This window comes from Antedon mediterranea, chromosome 1 (genome assembly GCF_964355755.1).
Source record: "Antedon mediterranea chromosome 1, ecAntMedi1.1, whole genome shotgun sequence".
NCBI classification, from domain to species: Eukaryota; Metazoa; Echinodermata; class Crinoidea; order Comatulida; family Antedonidae; genus Antedon; species Antedon mediterranea.
In genome coordinates this window covers 793,757-809,159 of record NC_092670.1, presented here as the reverse complement: position 1 = coordinate 809,159, position 15,403 = coordinate 793,757, and the positions used below count along the sequence as shown (strand labels likewise).

General features: G+C 31.8%; 1 protein-coding gene and 1 long non-coding RNA gene across 2 annotated transcripts; both read right to left on the bottom strand.

Moving 5' to 3' along the window:
- Positions 1-8,809: 8,809 nt before the first annotated feature.
- Positions 8,810-12,007, bottom strand: LOC140045374 (uncharacterized). The gene is made up of 5 exons (XM_072090239.1): positions 11,881-12,007; positions 11,738-11,781; positions 11,535-11,600; positions 11,342-11,408; positions 8,810-11,155 (listed from the first exon to the last, which is right to left on the bottom strand). The coding sequence occupies exons 1-5, from the start codon at positions 11,938-11,940 to the stop codon at positions 10,448-10,450; spliced, it is 945 nt and encodes a 314-aa protein (XP_071946340.1). The 5' UTR covers positions 11,941-12,007; the 3' UTR covers positions 8,810-10,447.
- An 894-nt stretch (positions 12,008-12,901) lies between these two features.
- LOC140050764 (uncharacterized) lies at positions 12,902-14,440 on the bottom strand. The gene is made up of 3 exons (XR_011845458.1): positions 14,425-14,440; positions 14,009-14,123; positions 12,902-12,921 (listed from the first exon to the last, which is right to left on the bottom strand). It is a non-coding gene; the product is annotated as an uncharacterized lncRNA (long non-coding RNA).
- Between the last annotated feature and the right edge of the window lie 963 nt (positions 14,441-15,403).

Here is a 15,403-nt window from a genome sequence, read left to right as displayed (position 1 = left end):
AAGTCTTCCTGGTTTTTATTGCAAATTTTTGCCAAATTTTGTATTTGACCATATTAAGGGAAATTCATGCTTTTTCGTCTTGATTTCTATTACAAATATTTGATTTATGTACAATTAACCAGATATTATATTTAAAATTCATGCCTGTATCTGAGCTTTAATATCTTTCGGTTTCCTGTTTTAAAAATAAGAATGTAATACTAGGGTATAATATACAGAAATACTTTAGCATTCAATATTTAATCTTTAGTATATTTTGCAAGTAGTATTGGTCGCATGACTGTTGATCATGTGGTAGGCCTACGAAACGATCAGATCATATAAAAGTTGTATCGGTCCCATGATTATAGACCTAGAAAAACTGTTGTGAAGTCGGATTAAAACAATTGACGAACGATATGTTGATTTCTTTGAAATAAAATAATAATAATAATATATGTTGAAAGTGTGATGATAACGATGGGGAATCATGCGGCCCACAGTAAGGCTAGGCCCATTTCTAAAGTTATTAGGCCGTTGGGCGTAACCTTCTATTAATATTTTAAAGGCGTTTAGTAATCCACCCACGTGACGTGGAATGAGGCTAACAAAATATAAACAAATCATAACAATTTTAAGCTGAATCTGCACAGACTATAGAAAATAAAATAATTTACTAAGTTGTAGTTTTTAAAATAGTAGTATATGCTGAGGTTTTTTAGTTTTCTTGATTTTAATAACGTAATTTTAGGTGACTTAATAATGAATACAAATGGGCTGTGTGTCGTGTTATAACCATATCCCACCAAGTTAGCATTTTTAGCAATTCCACTCATGTTACATGCATAATAAGTGCATTTATTTATTTATACTTAGGCCTACACTAACCAACATTTGAAAAAGTAAGAGCCTCACCCAATCACACCCCAAATGGGACCAATCGACTTATTAGTCATCCGTACAAGATTAATCTCATGGTAGTAACTCATAGTAAGTGCTAATCAAATATGCCTACTCATTACTCAATAAAGATAGCTATAATATATCAACATACACTCGTGTTGAGGATATTATCCTCAACACGAGTGTATGTTGATGGGCTACCGATTTTTTCGTATTAACTTATGACATTATGTGAATGTATTTTTATATATATAAATATATGTATTATTATTACTATACTGTATAGGAAACCATTTCAGTATTAACTATCATGATAATTTTAATATCCTCATCAACAGTTATTTTTGTAACTACTTCCTCTTTATGTATATATATATATAAATATATTTAACTAAAATGTATCAACTCATGCCAGACAAATATTGCCACAGTATATAGTACTAATTTTAATTTAAATTAGCTTAAGTATCCGTATCCGTCATTCTATGTTAATTGTGTTCAATATGGATGCACCACTTCCTATGTGTGCCACCGATGTAAAGGTGCAATTTCCAAATAAATTGATTGATTATTCACCACGCGAAATGTGTTATTGATGACGTAATCTCAACTTACGTCATATCTACTTTAGTATATGACGTCATATATACCGAATTGCACATAATGCATAGATATTTTATTTATTATTAAAGCTATATTGTTCCCTGAAAAAAATTATTCTTAATTTTTTTCTTCTAATATGTCATTTTAATGTCACATTAATAGCTATTCACTTTGACCAAAAATTGAATCAACAGAAAAATGATTTAAATCAAAACATATTCAAATAGTCTGTAAAATGGGGTTTTGGATATATTTACGGTAATAGTTTTTTTTTGTAAATTTATAAATGAAATAATTTCTTTTTGTTGGTTTTTCCTACGAACTCAATAACTAAACTGAAAAAATTGCCTATTCAAAGTCTGATCTTAATTGTTCATGTTTTTGAGGACAATACCGTACATTTTTCACATGAAACTGATTTAATAGTATTTTGAAGGAAAGTCCCACGCATTTTTAAATTTTCTGAATGCCTCTAACCAGGCTCAATTTAATGTGATAAAGCAATAATATTAATTACTAATAAATGTTATTACATAATACGATGATTTTGTGTTAGTGATATTACTCGGTCATTGACCTCATATTTAATTACCTGTGATTTGACCGGTCAGCTGGACATTAATCTCCCGCCTGGTCATTTCCAGGTAACTTGCTTTTTTACAAGGGCAAAATTTGATGATTTTATATGTACATTAATTAAAGAATCTCAATTTATTGTAGGGCAAAATATTCGTGTCACGTAGGCGTGACTGTCGTCATGACCATGGTACGCACTGTTTGTACGCGCGCGTACATCTATCGGCGGTGATAACACCACATTGAAAGTTTGTCCATATTATATGATTGACTGTGGTTCATAGATATGTTTTTTTTGTATGGAAATCGTAAACCTTTAAACATGTAAATGATTATTCCAACTTTTGTTGGGTTTATATTCATTGTTACTGCATCGATTTGAATTTGCCCGCCATGATTTGATTTCTTCGTTGATAATTCTGAATTATATCTTGTTCTTCGTAACACAATCTGGGTTTATGTTACAAAAGTAAACTGGATAACAGTGTGTCCACACCAGGTGCAATTGAGTAGAGTATTGATCGTTATTCATTTTAGACATGACTTGGTAACTATATACCGTTGTTGGCGTCCTATCTTTGTTGTCAAGCACGCGCCAGTGTGTGTACCCGAGCGTGATTTTGTTTCGTACATAAGTTGGGGGCCCCTTATGTGTTTATTTTGTAACGTTTCATGAGGTGTCCTCAACTTATGTACGAAAATAAATATCGGTGCCCGGACTCTTTAAAATCATGGGGGAATAAAGTGTGTTTGTTTTATTTTTACCAGATAGCCACAACAATTATTATAGTGTAAAAAAAAGGGTGTTGATCTCCCCATTAGATCCGAATATATCTCCGATGATCCCTGCCGATGAACTGAAAAAAATAGGGAAATTAACTGGGAAAGAGAAAACATATAGCAATTAATTGAATAACAATTAATTGCTATGAACAACTCATTTTTACGTTATATTTCAACAATAGTATATGCCTATAATGGCCTAACAACAGCGTTGAAAAGCTGGAAATGTATATTTACAGATATGTTGTCCCTCAAAAAAACAGGAAATGAAAATTACTAAAAGCAGACTTTGTATAGATAGACCATTGTGCAGTTTTAATGACTTCTGTACAAAAAAAACTTCACAAATAAAGAGACAGAATAAACGACGATAGACTATTTTTTTGCTTTAAATTACAGTTTTTTCAGGTGAATTGTATTTCTCAAATTTTTAGTCAAAGTGAATAACTTTCATGTGACATAATAATGGAATATTCCACACCAAAATAATTTAGATGTTTTCTTTTAAAAGGGGAAAATATATATTTATTTCCTATTCAAAGTTGCAGAACATTCGAATTACGCTGTTGTCGTGGAAACAGATGGTTCATGCCTTTGTTCATTGATGTACCTAATCCTACCCGGCTAAATATGACCCGCTTCAAAAGTCACCTGACGACACAAGTAATTCCAAAACAAAGAGAATTTAGTGGAGTTTTGTTTACTTTGTATTAACGAAATATCGAACATTTAACGCGATAGAGACAAAAGGAGGGCGGCATTGCCTGGTTCCCGTAGACTTGCTTCATTGTTATTTACGACATGTTTAAGGATGAGTGCAGGATTCGTACACTGAACTCTGAAAGAAGCATTATGATATTGAATACAGGCGAAACGAATGAGCAAATGAATTAAATAAGTGAACAATAGGCGTCTACACATTGATAAATTAGAATAATAACTCGTAAATGCATTAAAAAGAGGTCTAATTAAATATGTTGATTTTCTCATGATTTCAAATTCACATAATAATATACAGTATTTTGTTAACGAATAGATTGAAGACCACACAAAATAATGGTAGAATAGGTAAAATGGAAAGTTATTTTAGCTTCTTTCCCTCTGAAATAGCCTACAGGCAGTTTAATTAGCAGTTACTTGTCGATTTTATATTATCGTTTGTTTCATTCATTCATTTCATTCATTTATTTATTTACACAAAGCAAAATTCAAAATATGTTAACAAAATATAAATCAAATTAATAGTTAATGCCTTGTATCTAGAAAAACTCAAAATTACATTTATATTTAGGGGCAAAAACACAAAGAAGAAGGCTTGTGAAGTAGTATCTCTGAAACATAAAGTAGGCCTGTAAAACAACAAGCAACAGTTATGTGGCTATTGGCACGTACGTGCGTTGCGCATGCGTCTTTGCGTTGCGTATTATAAGCTGATCTCGTTTAAACCTTCGTTAGCAATTAGTGCATCTTGGAATGTATCTTTGAATACATGCCAAAAGGTGTCTTTGTTAACTGTTAACATGAATTTGGAATTTTGCCCATCTAAGAAAACGGAAACGTGTTTCTATGGATAAGAGACACGTGTGTTCTTCATGTTTGTACACCTTTCTAATATTTCTATATCAATTAACGTTTAAACAATAATGATGGAATGAAGACATTTGAATTGCAGGAACGGTTGTAAATTTGCAGTAAATAAAACTCACGGTATACCCATCTTGTTCTGTCAGAATAATTACAGCCTAATTTACAGGTTAGTATTACAGTTCCGTTTAGAGCGTACATCGAACTTAAACTGTTGCCGCCGGAGGCATCACTTTTGTTCAATATTTTCATACAGTATATCGCGGAAATATAAAATGTGGTGAACACTAATTCCAACCTGAAACATAGCTCACGTCACCCAATTTACAAGGAATTGATAATTGCTGTTTTGCCAATAACCACTGGCTAATAAAGTCGAATGGCCGGGCGGTTATTTGAGGCAAAAAAATCAAAATACTAAAAATTTAAATTTCCTCCCATGAATGGAAATATTTTATTTTGGTTTATTTTATAACCATTAGATCTAAGCTGGGCAAAAGAAAAAAAATTAATCGTTCGAATTTGTTTAACTGAGTCAAACACATATTTTTGGTTCTGTCCAATAGGATATCGCGGATAACTTATTTTGGACGTGGGCCAACTTTTAAACAATTAAACATGTTTTATTGCGTCTAACTCAAAATATCGTTATTTTGGCCGTTCTATAAACAGTACCTGTACTCGGTTTTGAACAGGAAAAATGTATTACTGCACCTCTATCCGTATATATTTTGGCAGTTGATACCAAGTAACCTATTTTTTCGAACATTACCAATATGTTTCACTATCATGTCTTTATAGACTATATACGGTACCAATATTATTTTGGCTGCTCTACCACTTCTGAAACATGCGTATATTATGTATGTTGTAAGCTACATCACACAACTTATTTTAACGTACGCGCATTTTAAGAAAATCTGCACGCCTATTTTCATGTTGTCTCCATGCACTGTCCCATAAAAATAATATTTAAAAGGCGTTTGACAAGATACCAATTTGAACGGATGGATTAAGTACCTTTACTAACTCCAGTCCCGCCTTGGTATAATTCAATTCAATTCTTTATTGACTCTCACCGTACGTTAAGTATTGTCATCAGCACATAGAAAACAAATTATAATGATTTAAACTGGAAAATATGCGAAATTAACCAAAACTGTATAGACCAAACCAAGACTTGTTTTCACTTAAAAACTAATACCATGCCTATGACGTCACCACTGGATAGAGACGTAAGGGACAGATTGTTCACGAGCAATCTTGTTTATAAGATAATAGTAGTATTAAACTAGTGATCATTGGTTGTATAATACAATTGTAGTGTCAAAGTTTCTAAATAACAAACATATATAGCTTGTAGAATAATGCTTCAAAAAACGTTTCAAAATGTTTTAGGTCGATCACCACCACATCATTATACGATTAACTCTATACAAACGACAAGTTCATCAACAACAAAATGGTACGGTTTTTAGTAGGCCCTACGCGCGCGTAATAAGTATTATTAGCCCTGTTGATAATAATAAAAATATGACGTCGTCATAACGACAATATTGTTGCTGTACTAGTGTTTGTGTAGCATAATGGAGGATACCGTGAGTATTAATTAATTCACTGTAATGATCTTTAAAAATAACGATCTCTAGGCCTAAACGGTCATAAAACTCCCTTGGACAATGATGGTGTTTTGATGCGTTTCATGATGATAATCCTCCATTTCGTTCCACAATTGAATATGTAAATATATTATGGCTTATTATTTGTAATTCTTATTTGGTATTTTCTGACGTCAATGCATTTGAAAATTAACAATACACAAGGATGATAAGCAGTATGGTGCTAATATTACGTACGTGTGTTCGTCCGTCAATAGAGGACGCTATGGCAGTCAAATTACTGTTGTTCAACGGCATTTTAAAGATGTTTTCCTTCTGAAAATACTTTTTTTGTTGTTGATTACACGATTTTGATTTCACACAATAGTTATTTGACCGAAAATTGGATCGGGAAAAAAGAGAGTTACCACACCGTAATTAAAGAAGGAAGGACAACGTATTTCGGTGCATCGTTTATTTTATTATATATAGGCCTATAAACTATTTTCACAAGACTGATGCACAGTACAACTCATTCAATCAACATTGATTGTTTTTACACAAGTTTGTGATATTACAAAATAATCAAACACAAAATAAATACGAAAACAAAGAAAGAAAAACATTTGAAAAGAAAATTACGGTAGAACCCTTCCATGTGACACCCTTATTTCGTTTGTGTGGATTGGTTTTATTCCTATTTATAAGCGAAATAATTTTTTCAAATTTTAGGTGGTTTCCATCCTTTTTCATATTTTGAAGACAATACGCTCCTATGGGTATCTTACAAGTTGAGCTTTCATTTTGAGTTGAGTTGTCATTTCGAGTTGAGCTTTCATTTCGAGTATTTATCGATTAAAAACATTACCACAAATACAGAATTGAACAATTAGAAGAACGAACAGGAAGTGGGATGCGTAAACAGAAGATGATCAGAATGCGTAAATCATTGCTTTCAGTTACGTCGTATACATTGATTAAAACAACAGGCGAAACGGTAAAAACGTCACTTAACTTCTTTTATTCTCGATTCCCTTTTTTGCATTATTCTCTCATGGACCTATAAATAATAAATAGGTCCAGTATTCTGTCATGTTACCGATATCGCGATTAAAGCGATCTTGATTAAACGACCTAAAAGTATAAAGGTTTATAACTTTCGAAGATACACAGATAAAAAAAGACAAATATTTGCACGGCTAAAGACAGTTAAAATTATCACTGGCAAGATTATATATTTTGTTTAAATATATTTCGGCTGGATAAATGGCCAGCGTTTAAACAAGCAAATTAATGTCCATTATTAGATAATGGCGACATCCACAAGATGTTCAACCTTCAACTTCGAGAAAAATGTTATTTAAAAGTACGTTTGATATTTTTACCTTGGACAGCTGTAATAATAAATATTTAGTAGACTATCCGGTGCTTGTTATAGTTTTTCCGAATACAAATCAGAACAAATCCAATGATTCCAGGAAAGGAAAGACAAAAATAAAACCAGCCCACACAAAGTTTAAACGACTGATCGGTGGTAATGGTAAAGTGACTGACTCTTTCTCAGAAAAATAGTTCTCATATAAAATGCATGAATCATTAAGAATTAAATATTTATGAATTCATGGTGTGAAAGTAATTAGAATAATTAAATCTCCGCAACTGTGTTCTTATACCGTTACACATTGGGGAACTTAACCCTTATCATCCTAGTAAACGTTTAATATATGTTTTAATTTTATTTCAGTACGGTATTGTAAAGAAATATTGCTTGATTTTTAAATAAAAATGATTCCCAAAAGCCACTAACCCCAGCCTGGAGCTCAGTAAACTGTATACTTTTAAAGAATAGAATATTGGAAACATTGTTATTGGACGTGTTTCTTAAAAGTTCTCCATCCAATAAGACATAAATATTTTCTTTGAACTTTTCCAAAAGTTTTCTTTATAGTCCCCTATTTAATGAACAAAGCAATTTTGCACCGTCGTTTTCTATTTATTTCACACCTCTTTCCCAGATTAGTATTATGTTGTTAGGGATTTAGTCTTAAGTAAACTAACAAAAATAATACTGTAACGTTTGGATCTAAAGCTCTGTCTAAACTAAACGAAAAATGTGATTTCCCAATATCTGGACATGATGATGTCAAATCACTACTATATTTGGGCATATCACTACCATATATGGCACATCACGTTTTGTTGTAACATAAAGTTTGATAGTCAAGAAGTAGAGCTTTATGTTAACACATTATTTCAAAAAGTGTTTGTGCAATGTTTTTACCATGTCAAATGATGTTGTATATGATGAAATTTCGTAACAAAATATCGTTTATAATTAACAATTTGTAATTGAATATATGTGTGGGATCATGAGAATAACAAATGTAATATCTACATTATGGTATAAAGCAAAAACACGGATGCGATGTATTGTTGTATTATTGTCTAATTGTAATATTAGTATAACTTAGTACAAGAACTGTACAGTACAGTTCTTGTACTAAGTTCCCGGATATTTTGTTTTGTGTTTTATTTTTAAACATTCTAAAATGTACTGTAATTAAGCACCCTTGGTGAAAATAGATTATGTTCATTAGGTTGAAATCGTTATCATTATTTTATTAGGTATCTCATTGTGATATTATACCAGTCAAATGAACGGATTGTTACGTAATGCTATAAAGATCATGACGTAACAGCTTGTGAGCGTTACAAGATGATACTCAACAAAGACAATTCACTGTGTACTTTGTATTTTATTTTCGTATTTTATTTTTCTGCATAGGAATCCATTACAATAACGAAGATCTGAGAATTAAAAAAATAATGTAACGATCCGCATAATAAATTAACTAACAGTAATAATACAGATAATTTATCGGCATTTAACCATATTATACATTCGCACAGTAAATTATGTAATATGAAATGTATGATCCTACCATGGAAACTCAATGTCACGTTCCCGATAAACGATTAAAAGTACGATTCCTTTTCTGATAATTGTGAAAGATCTAAGCGTGAAAAAGAAAATACTTCTGTAATCAATTGAATTTCTTAATCATTTTAAGTAAAATTATCCCCTGAAATAATTAATTTTAATTGCAAATAATTTTGAAATAATCTTCCCTATTTACAAATTCACAAACACTGTTCTTAAAGCTTCATTAACATGACAGATTGACTTATTTACAGTTTTGAAAAATATAGCACAAAAATAAAAGCAAGTCGAAAAGTACCCACGGTTATTAATTTAAATATATATTCAATATTTATATTTAATTTTATTTACAATTATACAAAGTATAGTGGAATAATTTAATTAACACTATTTGAATGCTATTGTTTAATTAACACTATTTGAATGGTATACCATCAGGTGCAACGACTCAGTAGTCGTTGTTTATATAATGGAGAGACAAATATTTTCCATACTTTTTTTCACTATAAAACCATACTTAAACCAAATCGGCTGCTGAACTTTACGTACGGTTCTAATAATCTCCAAAAATAAGTTTATTAAATATGTAATACAATATAATCATATAATAATAATTTTGCCAAGTTTTTTTTTTATTAGTAGTATATAGTATTAGTACTACTACTATACTAATACTATATACAAAGTATATTTATAACTTTATCCGTATTGTTTTTACAATCGTTGTATTTTAACTGCAGTTTATTAACACGGATTTTCTAATTTTATTTTATATAAATTAGATCAATAAAAGTTGATGAATGATAAATGAATTATAGACCAGTAAATATAATAACGGAATTATTATGCAAATTATAAATTCTTAACCGCGTACGTAAGCGTAATATAAATACCCTGATGCTAGAGTACATGTAGAGGTGTATGGTGGGGGTGTTAAGCTCAATTTAATATACATTGTAAGCACATACATGGATCATTTCAATGTATTATGTAGGCGTGTTCTTAAAACAAATTATTATGTTAAAATATATACAGTAATTATTCCACCAAATAAACAAACAACGCGCGATTACAACGGTATTAATAATAAACGCAAATATTTAGTTACTACCAGAGATAAAACAGCTTGTCGAACATTAGGCCTAGTTATATTCAACTGTAATAATGATACAGGAATCATTTCCAAATTCTTGAAAATATATCAAACATTTTTTAAAAGAAATTAGTCACAATAAAATTATACTTTAATTCAAATTCACTGTTATTTGTATTTAATAATACTTATATTAACTTAGATTTAAATGTATTATTCGACCCATGTTATTAAATTTATATATTAAATAAACTTAAGATAATTATGCAAGTTGAAAATATTCTGTTAATTCCATAATCAGAATTTCTTATTTAATCATCATAATCACATTACCCTTGATTTTAATGATGATAGGCTATTATTAATCATAATCTTCAACATCCTTAATCATCGAATAGAATTACGTTCATCATTACTTTTATCAAAAAACCCTTCGCTTGTTGGACATTCACGAACTGTAATGGTCAACTCATGTTCCGTTACCTCCGTGACCACAACGTTATCCACTTTGACGTTTGGTGTCGGCCGCCAAAGTGGTGGTATGAACACATTCGTTGGTTTTGGTTTAAACTCAACAACAGGGATTTCTTTGGGAGATGGTGGTGGGGAAACAGGAATGGGATCTGGTAATATCTTTTTCAATTCAATTTCTTTGTGTTGTGGTAACATAACGCTAGGCAGGCATCGTTTGTGCCTACCACCCCCTCTAGCACCACCGCGACGGGAGGCATTTTTAGGTGGTCGTCCTCGCCTTTTAAACACTTTAAATTCGACTTCGTGATGGTCAAAGGACGTACTTCGGGACCGTATAGCGCATGTGCTAGCACTTTGTAAAAGTTTTAGCTGCTCCTCATCCTCTGCGATTTTTCGTTTTTCTTCTTCATCTAAATCGTCTACTTTTGGTGGGTCTTCAACGAAATTTATATCTGTGTTGGAATTCTCATCTAAACTATTCAAATCAAATGCATCATTGTTGCTGTCGTCGTCTGAATTTTCGTTCAACATTAAGTCATCCTTTCTAGGACGAAGACGAGCTTTTGCTTGTACTGCATGTTTAGGTTCTGTATTTAAAAATTCTCGTTTGGAATCTAAAGACTACGATAAAAATATAATTCCATATATTTATATTTTGTAAAAATAAAACGAAAACTTGAGTATTGTTTACGGTTTTGTATTTATAGCAGATAAACCAGTTAAATGGCGCATACAATTCTGTACTGTCGCTCGATACGTCATAAAAATAACCAAAATACATGGTGAAAACACAATTTTATTACTTACTGGTCGACCTCTACGTTTTGGTCTTCTACCCCTTCTAGGTTCTGTACTAAATCCCCGATTTCTCTGTCTAATTAACAAAACGAAAATATAAAGAGTTGCCTGTATATACCGCATGAACTTTAAAATCAACATACGAATTCAAGTGTTATACCGGATCGCCATATTGTATCATACTAATCAATTATTTACTTACCGTTGCTCGAAAAATCGCAATAAACGGTCATCTAAAATGTTGTTTTCGGGTTCCCAAGTATTGTGTCTAAAAGAGAATATATTTCTTTATCAGATTATATTAATATCTTAAGCAGACAAATTGAAATATAAGCCTAAATAATCGAATAAACATGGGCATAATTACGGAAGCAGAATTCAACTTATGAATAAAACTATACTCACTTATTCGACCAGCCTTTCCATTTCACTAAAAATTCAGCATTTCCCTGTAACAGACAAAACGAAAAAATATTACAGTTAGAATCTTACATTTTCGTAGTATTAATTCCTTTAGATATGTAAGCCGTAAGAAATCGTTTACTAGCCTTTCTAAATCGTTTTTGTAGGATCGCTTCGGCGGCGAAGACCTGATCTTGTTCTGCCATTATGTATTGTACAGTCAGCTAGCAGCCTACACGGCCTGTAGACGGCGATAGCTCAGGCGAAGCACAATTCAATAGCAGATTATTGAAAGGGCTATTGATAGCACACAGGATGCCAAACGTACACACGGCCTTTGTAACATCCCGTAATAATCACTCGTGACGTCACAGCCAGCAGACGATAATTTGAGAAGTAGCGTGTGTGAAACAACACAAAACCATTCGATAAAGATACACATCGTTGATTTCGAAAGCTTTTTTTTAGAAACTAATAATGAGAGCCACATATAGAACCTTTCCATTTAAATTTATCCTTTTCATTAAAGTGGGGGAATAAAAAACACAAATAGTTTACAGCTAGGAATGCAATAGGCACAACACTTATAGCCTCTATCATCATAATTTCACTAAACATTGATTAATTATAGGATTCATAGGATGGAGGTACGGTCGGCAGTTTATGGAATCGGTTTCTAACACCTCCTTTTTCAACATTGCTTATTATTCCGAACATTCGTTTTAACTGCGAATTTTTTTAATGCATTTTGTAATTAATGCACTCGATGTATGAATAGTACATAATTTGCTTCACATGAAATTATGTATGGTAGCCTATATCAAATTCTCAGCATCATAAAACAATAGGCCTAACTGATTGATTGCTTCAATGGCCTATATGGAGAACATAATATGTATGTATATATGTATATAATAAATTTATAGTAGATTTCGAAATATTATTCAGAAATGTAACCAGGTGAAACATCATTCAGTATAGAGGAATGGAATCAAACTAGACGCACCCATCGGACCTAAATCAAACTAGACGCACCCATCGGACCTAATAAATAAACAAAATAATACTAGCCTATATCAAATGATCTTCATGATGTTCATGTTCACTCTTGATTTTCATGAAGTGTTCTCCAAAATTTGTTATTGTTCTAGCTTCAAAGAAACTTTCTATCGGCGATTCTTCAATCTCTGTGAGAATACCGATCCGATAGTCGTATTCATCGAATATTATAAATTTGCATTAAACAAGAAAATCTATTTACCTCATGGCCACCATTGTTTGTGGTGATGGATGGTTTTGTCACTTTAGACGAATGTCGTGACATTGTCCTGAGTTCTATAATTATTTCTTTTCAGTGCCCTAAATGATAGTTTTCAATTACAGCTTTTTTACTTTTCCCATGAAACTAATTCCTCCATGCTTCACAATGTGTTGTTTTTAATAAAATTTAATTAAAATTAAATTTACTTAATTGTTCTCTTTTTTATGGCGCATTATATCCACAATTTCAATTACAGGAGCGTCTATTGAAGACTAATGTTGTGTCGTAGGGCTACATTTTATGAAATTCAAATGAGATAATTTCGGCCTAAGCAAATCTCTTTGCTTGGGCCTACAATTTTTAGAAATAGCCAGTTTGATCAGATAGTAGAACATTACTATGATTTAGGTAGGTTTTATACAATCTTTATTCGATTAAACAAGTAGGCATAAGGATAAAAAAATATTATTATTATTAGTATAGATCACCTGTTTTACGTATGGTCCTGTGTGGTTCAAATAATAAAAATGTATAAAACAGTAAAAATCACTAAATTGATGACACAGAGATGACGCAGGTATCATTATTTGGTTTTTTTTAAATGTTCTCAAGGCCTGTAAAATCGTCAGCCTTTATTGTATTTTGTATTTAATTATTTAATTTAGAACTCTCTCTTAAGTAGTAGGCTATTTTGAATGCAATATTTCCTTCCGTTAGTAAAAAAAAAAGTGAGTGTGCGCTTTAAAAAGAAAAAAGAAAAATAAGATCATTTCTATTGAAGCAGAAACGTAACCGATTCAATAAAAGCGAAAACTGTGCCCGGGGAATTATTTTTAGTACTTAAAAGAAAATGGACTCATCAACACTTATTTCTCCACATGTGATCCTATGAAAGCAAATAAGTTGTACTGATAATGGATGTCAGCTGTCAAACCGGTGTATGTTGTAAATCAATTAATATTCATTATTGAGTAGTAGGTCTATTCTATGGAATAGGCCTAGTATATACTTACGTGGTGTTGAACGAATAAAATTGTCTGATTGAACAGGAAGTGAAGATGATACAGAAGTTGATTAGTGAATGGATTACCCTTCCGGATACTTGACCCGTGCTTTGTTGGTACTACACTACAGAACACGATAGGGTTAACGAAAAAGAAGAACGTACAGTAATTATAATATCAACATGTTTGCTATAGTTGTTATAGAAGGACATTATGAATGAGTTAGTGGGGTCACCATCACGTATCGATAGACTAAGTAGGCTTACATTGCCTGGTTATCTGAACTGTTACGTTAAGTTAAGCCTAAATGTGTTGTCTGATAATATAACATTCTAATGAAACAAAAATCGAATTGCCAAACTTCTTTCCAAAATGAATCCATCTTCGGATTCATACACAATTTATTTAATTCATGTTATGTAGACCTGTAACGCGAAATTTGGTCGGATCGATTTTGGCGTTGAAACAGCCGCTAAAACAGGTCCGGCTAGGCCAAACTGGTCCGGTCTTCAAAATCGCTTATTTATCCTTAAAAATGTCATAAGAAGCCTGGAAAAAGTCCAAATGGTTGAAGTAAACTATGCTTAGAGTAAATCGAAAAGAAATTATCGAAACGGAGAGATTACAAATGTGCAAGAATAAATCGGCGTTCGGTTCTTAGACATAATATAAAATTACTAGAGGCGCTATTAGTTTTAAACGAACTGAACAATAGAATATCCCAAAAGCCGATTAGAGTTTAATTAGTGTTTCGATAATTTCTTTTCATTTGTACGGTAATATTTAGTATATTTACTTTAAGCATAGTTTACTTTAACCATTTGAACTGTTTGCAGGCTTCTTACCACATTTAAAAAAATAAATTACGCGATTTTAAAGGCCGGACCAGTTTTGGCCTAGTCAGACCTGTTTTAGCGGCTGTTTCTCAACGCCAAAATCGATCCGACCGGACCAGTTTTGGCGCTTGATTACCACCAAAATCTAATCTAATTATCTATTTCATAATGGACTCATAACAGTCATATTATATCATATGCAGTTATTTTTTTTTATTATCATTATTCTTCTGTAAATAAACTCGTAGTTTTCCCCCTACGAAAATGTATTTACTGTTGCAGTATTCTGTTACACTGTAATACAAAATATACCACGAAGATCATAGAGGGCGTCGACATACTCTGGTTACTCCTCAACCGGGTCCTCAACGTATCTTTTTGCCATGTTTACGAGTGAACTAGTTTTATTTTGAATTACAAAAGCAAATCATTTTAAAACTTAGATAGCCAATTTTATTTTCTTATTATTTAAAAGTTATTTCATATTTATGTTACCGATCACGTGGTGAGTTGAAGTTTAGAAGCTAATTATCATATGAAAGTATACGCCAAATAGATCAATCTTAAA

Excerpts from the sequence above, each read along its gene's own strand:
- LOC140045374 (XM_072090239.1), bottom strand. The coding sequence starts at position 11,940 with ATGGCAGAACAAGATCAGGTCTTCGCCGCCGAAGCGATCCTACAAAAA. Across the intron at positions 11,782-11,880 it reads TACAAAAACGATTTAGAAAG|GGAAATGCTGAATTTTTAGT; the intron begins GCTAGTAAACGA and ends TGTCTGTTACAG. Across the intron at positions 11,601-11,737 it reads TGGAAAGGCTGGTCGAATAA|ACACAATACTTGGGAACCCG; the intron begins GTGAGTATAGTT and ends ATTCTCTTTTAG.